Source organism: Pomacea canaliculata, linkage group LG6 (assembly GCF_003073045.1).
Source record: "Pomacea canaliculata isolate SZHN2017 linkage group LG6, ASM307304v1, whole genome shotgun sequence".
Lineage (NCBI taxonomy): Eukaryota > Metazoa > Mollusca > Gastropoda > Architaenioglossa > Ampullariidae > Pomacea > Pomacea canaliculata.
In genome coordinates, this window is record NC_037595.1 from 7,464,810 (window position 1) to 7,473,113 (window position 8,304).

The 8,304-nt window shown below is 38.3% G+C and overlaps 1 protein-coding gene across 5 annotated transcripts in view; it reads left to right on the top strand.

Annotated features, from left to right (window-relative positions):
* LOC112566074 (vacuolar protein sorting-associated protein 13D-like) overlaps window positions 1-7,734 on the top strand; it is a 63,491-nt gene extending 55,757 nt beyond the window's left edge. For all 5 annotated transcript variants that reach the window (XM_025242016.1, XM_025242014.1, XM_025242015.1 and 2 more), the window contains 11 exons: window positions 153-302; window positions 787-933; window positions 1,147-1,280; window positions 1,512-1,693; window positions 2,048-2,121; window positions 2,299-2,466; window positions 2,858-3,064; window positions 3,382-3,635; window positions 3,796-3,965; window positions 4,415-4,518; window positions 4,985-7,734. In XM_025242016.1, coding sequence (XP_025097801.1) covers window positions 153-302; window positions 787-933; window positions 1,147-1,280; window positions 1,512-1,693; window positions 2,048-2,121; window positions 2,299-2,466; window positions 2,858-3,064; window positions 3,382-3,635; window positions 3,796-3,965; window positions 4,415-4,518; window positions 4,985-5,077 — 1,683 coding nt within the window. In that variant the 3' untranslated portion in view covers window positions 5,078-7,734. The remainder of the gene's footprint in view (window positions 1-152; window positions 303-786; window positions 934-1,146; window positions 1,281-1,511; window positions 1,694-2,047; window positions 2,122-2,298; window positions 2,467-2,857; window positions 3,065-3,381; window positions 3,636-3,795; window positions 3,966-4,414; window positions 4,519-4,984) is intronic.
* Window positions 7,735-8,304: the final 570 nt, after the last annotated feature.

Consider the following 8,304-nt stretch of genomic DNA (forward strand, 5'->3'; position numbering starts at 1 on the left):
TTGATTCCTTCTTGCAGCCTCATATTCATTGAAGTCATAATGCAAAAGGGAATTTAGATGTTTGCTTTCACTATCCACTAGTTTGTCTCAGACATTTGAACAGTCTTTTTTTAAAATGAATAATCTTTTTAAAGTGTATTTTTCTTGACCAGATTTCAGTATCATTTCATGATGGCATTGGCATCTCCTTGGTGAACAGCGTGCCAGAAGAACTGGTGTACATTACCCTATGGAACATTCAGATGGACGTCAACTCATCCTCTTCAGGCATCACATTCGAGGGCTGTGTGGGCGGGGTACAGGTGAGTTGATAACCACCACATTCCAACACCCACCTCACAGCTACCTCAGTCCTATGCCCACCTCACAACCATTACATCGCAAAGACAAGTGTTTTATTTGGTCTTCATAAAATACAAAACTTTTAAAGTTTTTCATAGTAACTATTTTCAGTATCAAATAGAATCGACAGCATTTGTGACTGAAGGGACTTTCCTGAATTCTTATCCACATCCAGTTGCACAGCATAGTTTCCCTAAGTCACACAGAGTAGATGAGTGGATTGTCTGTGCTTTCATTTGTATTTAAAGAGCCAATGCCTTACTAAACATGAATCATCCATAATTTCCTGGAATGTCCCTAGTACTGAATGGCATATGTGGTATGCTCAAATATGAAATAGTTAAATGTCAGTCTGGGTACAGGGGCGCAGCAGTGCTTCTTACTCACAAATTTAAGATAGAAGTTACTGGAATACAGAAGAATCATCCTTGAAATCTCTTGCAGATGGACAACCAGTTGTTTGGAGCCTTGTACCCAGTCATGCTGTACATGACCCCAAGCACACGTAAAGATCAAGCTGACAAGACGCCATTCCTGACTATCTCAGCAGCAAAGGTGCCCAGCGCCAAGTGGAATGCAGAAATCTTCAAGGTGAGACAATCCACAGACCTGGTGCTCAGCTTTGGTCTCTTCCTCTCACAGGTCTATATATGTTTATAGTATGCACACATACAGAAAAAGACTGGGAGAGAGGGAAAACTGAAGGTGAAAAATATTGTCATGAGGAATAGTTTGCTGAAATCCATCTTTGCTAAAAGTGAATTTAATTTCAAACCATTGTTTCACATCTTTCTTTTTTTCCAGCACTTCTGCCTCTCCACGAAGAGGCTTACAGTTCACATCGAGGAGCGGTTGCTTTGGAAACTCCTTCAGTTTGCAGGTTTTGGCAAAGGCAGCACAGACATGCACAAGATGGATGATGTGTATGACATGCAAAGGTAGTATAGGAACAAACAAACAAAAAATGTATCATTAGATACCTGTTTGTATGTGCACCAGCATTCATGTGACTGCAGACATGAACTAGAGAAAGTGGATTAACTACAGGATAATTGGTGTGGTGCCTGTGCATGTGAGTGTGAGTGTAAGAGGAAACCTTTGATTTATGTTTTTAAGCTGAAAGTTATGCATGAAGTCATCCTTTATCTTTATGTGACATTTTTCCCTAGGCCTGTGTCAGCAGTTACATTAATCCATTCTACACGGTACTACTTTGGAGTCCTGCGCCTGTCGACGGGACGTGTGACCTTGAGCATGGCAACCTCCAGCAAACTTCCCTCAGACCTCAAAGTTGTCAAAAACTCTCTTTCTGTGCCACTGGTCGCTTTTGAAGAGGCCAAGGTTGACTTAGGTGAGCCATGGCTTCTTTTTTTCTGTTTATAGATTTATTGTGAATTGCTTATTGATCACCCTATAGTACCCTAAAGAACAGGCACATAAAAGCAAATACTCTTTTCCTTTACTTGACAGTGCCCTTTGCGAAGAGCCATGTTAAAATTGGGTTTAGGGTTAGGGTTGAAAAAAATGTGTTCACGTACAGTGGCCTTGTTTCACCCCATTATGTGTGAGCCACATGGATATTTTCAGCGTGAAGATCAGTAAAATATATCAGTGTTATTTGATCAGACTTAAGCTCACAGGACATTTTTATGCTGCAACCCATCTGTGGCATGAATAATTTTGTGGCCCATTTTTGCTTGTGTAGATCCTTATGTACGGCACCATCCCTTTGAAACCAGTGATTTTCTGCTTACCGATGTCATTCAGCACTATACACAGGTAACAACTGTTTGACACTTTTGCTCCAAACCTTTGCTATCATTATAGGATTTATTGACCAAAGGTTGCATTTCCCCATGCACCAATGCCATAACGCATTTTAAAATATTTCTAATAACAGAAGCACATTTTTCATCGAGCATACTTTCACAATCTAGCCTATTGCATTATTTGTAGGAGCTGAAGAGCCAGGCTGCTCGAATCCTAGGCTCTGTGGACTTTTTAGGAAACCCTTTGGGGCTTGTCAACGATGTTACAGAAGGCATTTCAGGCCTCATCAATGATGGCAACCTCAGTGGCTTGTTCAAGAATGTGACACATGGTCTTTCCAACACCACAGCTAAGGTGAGAAATGCACGTTTTCCTGCAATAACTATGCTTAATTTCTCCTCTACACACCGTGGTAAGGAAATCAGTGTCACAGAGTCAGAGATCTACAGGGATACCTTTAGCAAATGACTTCATAGGAATGATGCCAAACTGCTACAAAAAGGGAGATAACAGGGAAGAGGTGTATTTGATCAAGGGAAAAACATATTAGAAGAAAACATTTCTAAAAACACTCCCCCCCCCCCCCAAAAAAAAAAAGGGTGCATCTTTGAATTACAGTGCTTCTTTGCATATCTCTTTTACATTTTTGGAAGAATCGTGAGAATTCTATATGTCAGGCTCAAATAATTTCAGCATCATAAACTAGATGGCAGCATAGCTCACTGGAACTTGAACCCTTTTGCAGTTTGCCAGCACAGTGTCCGACGGGCTAAGCACACTGTCGATGGATGACAGTCACAATCAAACACGAGAAGAGTTTCGTGCTGTTCAGGCTGGACGGTCCAGTGATCATTTGGTGGCAGGCATCAAGGGCTTTGGTTATGGGCTGTTTGGTGGAGTGACATCCCTTGTGCATCAGGCATATAAGGGAACGCGTGATGAAGGTTTTGAGGTATAGTGATCTTTGATGTGCTATTACCAGAGTTGAAAGATGAGGAGCAATGTGTGAGTGTTTTAAGAACTTTCCTAGCATTAGAACCTATCAGTCAGTAAGCCTTTGCATCAGTAATGATCATACTGTAATTTATAATGTGTGAAGTTCTTTAACCCTCAGACAAAATATTTTATGTGTGCAGACTGCAGTATGTTTAACAGAGATTTTGCTTTCAAAGTGCATTCTTTAAGAATTCATAGCTTGGCCTTTGTAAGGTGAGATGTTGGTATCACTGTTACTATGCAAGGTGCAATTAATATTTTCTCTTTCTTAAGGGTCTTTTCAAAGGAGTAGGGAAGGGAGTGCTAGGCACCATAACCAAGCCAGTGTCAGGAGTGCTAGACCTAACCACAGGAGTGGCCAATGCCCTCCGGGACACCAGCCGAGGCTCCTCCCACAAACCCCCACCCCACAGACGGCTGCCACGATGTTGCCGTGGCCCAGGGGATCTGCTGCCAGTATATTCTGCAAACCAGGCTTTAGCTCAGCAACTCTTCTATGATTTCAATCATCAAGATTACTCAGAATTGTAAGCAGATGTAACCTTTCAGTTGTCATTTTTCACCTTTTGGCATAAAAAGAAGTCATTAACTGATGTGATAAAACTAATCTAGCAATATCTTTCTTATAGCCAGATTTGAAAGAGGCTACTTTAAATGTATGTTTCTTGTTTCATATTCCCAAAATAGCCTTATTGTTGCGGAGCAACTACGAAGTGGTCCACAAAAGGGGGACAACTTGTATGCCCTCATCAGTAGTCGTCAGGTGATATTTGTGAACCAGCTGAAACCAGACCAGGACAACATTGTCCTGCAAATCCTTTTAAGTCAGCTGTCTCAGTGCCAGTGTGTGGAGAAAGGTAAGCAAAGTTGGTCTACTTTGTCAAGAATGTGGAGGGTAATACATGTAAATGGGAGATAAATCTGTCAATCATCTTCATGCAGTAGTGAAGGAAGTGATAGAAGGGAATCTGATTCATCAGCTTTCATCTTACTAGGCAGTTTTGGCCAACATTATTTTCCATATATGTGTAACATCAGTTTTCTGTTTACTACGCACTTGTGGCTACCATTATTTTACATATATATGTAACTGATTTGTTTTCAATAGCTGTTTGTCTTGTTCAGCAAATTCCACAGGTGATGGCCATGAATTCCAAGTTAATAATCTTTATTTCTTTTAAAAAATTGTCACCTGATCAGGTCTTTTCTTCTTCTCGTTAGTGTTGTTGAAACAAAGCAAATTTAGCCATTGATTAAATTTATGACATAAAAGTCTGGGATGTTTGGTGACTGTTTTACATTGCAGACAAACGTTACTATGTCAAGCTGACCATGAAATCAGACTACAATGGTGGAGCAAACTTAAAAGAGCCACAAGTCAGATGTGACCGTCAGCAGACAGCCATGAAGGTATAATCACGAGCTTGCATAAAAAAACACCAATTTTCATTCCATATTTCAGAATTTCTTCTGATGTTGTAGTGAATGGTTGTCACAAATTTACTTTCCTCTTTACATTTCTTGTTTGTCAATAATTGTAATTATAAATAATTATATCTTACTGATAGAACAATGTGCCCAGGCAGTCATCAGTCTCACTTTTCGTGATTTGTAAATATCCTTTCCTAAATGTAAAAATAAATAAGCATTATAGACATCAGTCACCTGACTTAAATATGCTAGTTAATTTTTTTTTTAATTATTCAAAATTATTTGTGCTCTCAAAATGTGAATTTTTGGTTGCTCAGCCATTTGTAGATTGTTGATAAGAGTACACTCACAATTTATCAATTGTCTGGTGAAATGTTTCTTCATTTCTGATCAGTATATATGGTTATGAACACAGGAGGTCAAGGTGTACACATCTGCTTTGCAGGTCACTCAGGAAATCAAGTATGCCAAAAACATATACGATGAAAATATACAGACCTTACAGGAAGTAGAGGAGGTGGAGGATGAAGACTGGTAGAGTAAATTATAGGGAAATGTTATTTGGCAAAAACATAGGAATTGTAAATACAGACTCGACAAAAACTAAGACCTTTAAGAAGATAAAACTAATAGACTGTCAACGTTGAGCTGAGAAAAAAAAAAAGACTTGGATAGTTCTACAAGTTGTGATGGTGTTGCTGTGTCCGGATCGTGCCATAATGTTGTTAATGTAATGAAGCCAGGCGAAGAGCAGCTCCACATCAAAAGTTGACAAAGAAGAACATTGCTTAGATACAGTTTGGCTGAGAAATGGTGATAATATGGCAAGCATTTTTCTTGATATTATGGTGATAAAAATTTTATAACCCAGCTGAATTTGCTGTGCACAAAGTGAAATTGTGAAGACTGGGGATGTTGTGTTTTCCATGGTTGAAATCTTATTGCTACCTTGTTTTCCAGGCATGGTGTGTGTGCACATGCATGTGCTGTGTTGGGTGTGTGAATGCACATGCATGCAAAAAATGCACCTGCATAATTTTTCAGGTGTGAAAGTGTACATGCAGGCTATGCAGATGCCAAGGTTTTTTTATTCATGAAGAAACAAACAAAAAAATAATACTGCTGCTATCCATGACTGGCAATATAGACTCTTCAGTTAGTAGGAGCTCACTCTTAAAAGATAAAGTATTTTGGTAAAACTGTTTTTGAGGATCTCTCTCATATGGTGAATCTTTGTATGTTTGTATGTACTGGGAGAAGGGAGGCTGCATTGATGGGTGAGATATGGTAAGAGATCAAATGAGCATCTAATGCTGTACAGACATTTTAAACACAGACATGAAACACGTTGTGATGACACCTCGTGACCCCTTTATGTGCTCATGTTAGCAGATAGGATTTTTGTTTCATCTAAAGCGGTTAGAATCTGTAAAAATGGAGGGGATCAGTAAGATCTGCAGAATATTATTTTAGCTTGTGGAACTAAACTCTCTTGCACAATCTTTTGGGGAAAACAGTGGGAAGGTGACTATCAAACTGTACATAGTTTCCTGCCTCATCTGTATTAATGCATCTAGCAGTGAGTATATAAGATGTGTAAATATTTATATAGTATTTTTCTGTATGTTTTAAGTCTGCATTGGAAAACATGCAGATAAACTAGTATTCTGCAAGTTCCATGGTTTTAATTTTAATTTTTTGTTATTCATTTGACCGTCCTTGGCTGAATGTCAGAAGGGAAAGAAAATGTACGAGACAAGAATTCTGCTTTAATTCCTGGTTATTTATTGATGGGTCTATGATCCAGTAAATATGAGGTCATTCGTCCTAATTATTGTAAATAAACAAGCTGCATGAAGTTTGTGATTGTGAAAAGCTGTTTGATGTTATATAGAACACTATGCATTTTGGGGACTGTAACATTATATGGCGTATAATGCATTATTCTTGAGTCTACGTGTGTAGAATGGACATTATGTTGCAGAGAAATTATCAGGGTCCACTTCTTAATTTTTGTATTATTATTTATGAAGTCTTCACCTATGTACAGTGAATCCAGTTTGCTGATATATAGGCATTGTGCACTTGTGCTTTGTATTATAGTTGAAAACAAATGGTGTGTTAAAGAACAACTGTCAAAAAATCTACAGCGAAAGCCGTCAGTATAGAAGCCATTTGTCAGAACCTCGTATCTGCTTTACCAAGCTTAATTTAATCTCGGAGGCCAAGTGTAATATTCTCCTGTAAATGTGTTAAGCTGATAGACTGCTTGTTATGAAAAAAACATTTATTGTAAAATTAATGGTATTGCTTGGCCATCAAAAGTTGAAGATTTCATATTATCCTATTTTTTTCATAAATTCCACTGTTTATTCTGTGTGTTTCTATGCATACTAAGTTCATCATTAAAAAACATATTTGTGCTGTAATCCTTCCATTGTTGTAGCATCCATCATTACCTGTGACATCATCAAACACCTTTTTGGTGTGCTATTTATTTTCTTGATTTCCAAGAAAAGCAACACTATTCATGTGAGTAGTTTAAGCCTCTTCCCCTTCCTACTTCTTAAAGCTTCTTTAGTTCATGCAGTTAGTTTGACCAAATAATATAACTCTTATACCATCCCAGTTGTTCACTTAAAATATGACTTAAAAATTCTCTGATCCAGTCTGGGTGGCCTTAAAATAAAGCTCCATGTGTAAAACAGTCTTACACTTTTGTCTGTGGCTTTCTCAGCATTGTAGCCACATGTTGCGGACTGTATGTTATGTTGTGGGAATTTAAATGACGACATCACAAGGGTATGACATACTGCAATGCACTATTCTCTTCAAATGTTTCCATGTTTATAGTTTTAAGGTTTTTCAGTTAACACAGCATGGTTGTAATTGAAATTTACAGTTTGTTTAGTTGTTCTTTTTTTTTTTTGGTGTTAATGATGTTTTGGTAGTTCTACATTCCAAGTAATGAGATGGAAAAAGTGATTGTAGAGCTGCAGAAAGTAACTTTTGACATGTTTATGTCTTTAATATTTCTGAGAAGCCACATGGAGGGGTAATGGGAGGAAGCAATGAAAGGTTCGTGTGGGAGATTTTAAGACACGGTATAATTTTTTTTTTTATTGGAAAGTATCTGGAGGCAAATCACTAAAAGTGACATGATTGAATTTTACAGACATAAAAAATGTTTATAAATGTTGTTGGTCATGTTATCATTATAAGTAATCCTGTGATTATTATTACAGATATAGATGTCTGATGATAGATGTCTGATGCATGTTTGTGTCAGGGAGAGAGCATGCATGTATCCATATGCTTCAGTGCACCTGGACATATTCATGCACATTCAGATGTAGTAGTGCATGCATGTGTTTAACAGGAACATTTCATACAACTACAAAATATGTGACTGCTTCAACTCCTGCACCATTTCACCAAGCACAGTCTACCTGAACTGTTTCAGTCCACCGATCAGATGGTGCTACTGCAAATGGTGACCAATGACTTACTGCTAGCACCAAGGATTGCATCTCATTACTATCAATGTCAGTTTTATTTGAAACACTTGACCATAGCATCCTTCTCCAGTGCCTTGTCAGTCGGTCTCTGGCTCAATTTTAATCTGATTCCAGTTCTGAATGACTACATCCAGACTGCTGTATTGCATGCAAGCTTAAAGTAGGGGGTGCCTTAGGTCTGCTCTTGAGCCTCTGTTATTCACCATATACATCTGACCACTTGGTTCCAGCACCTACATGTCACAGA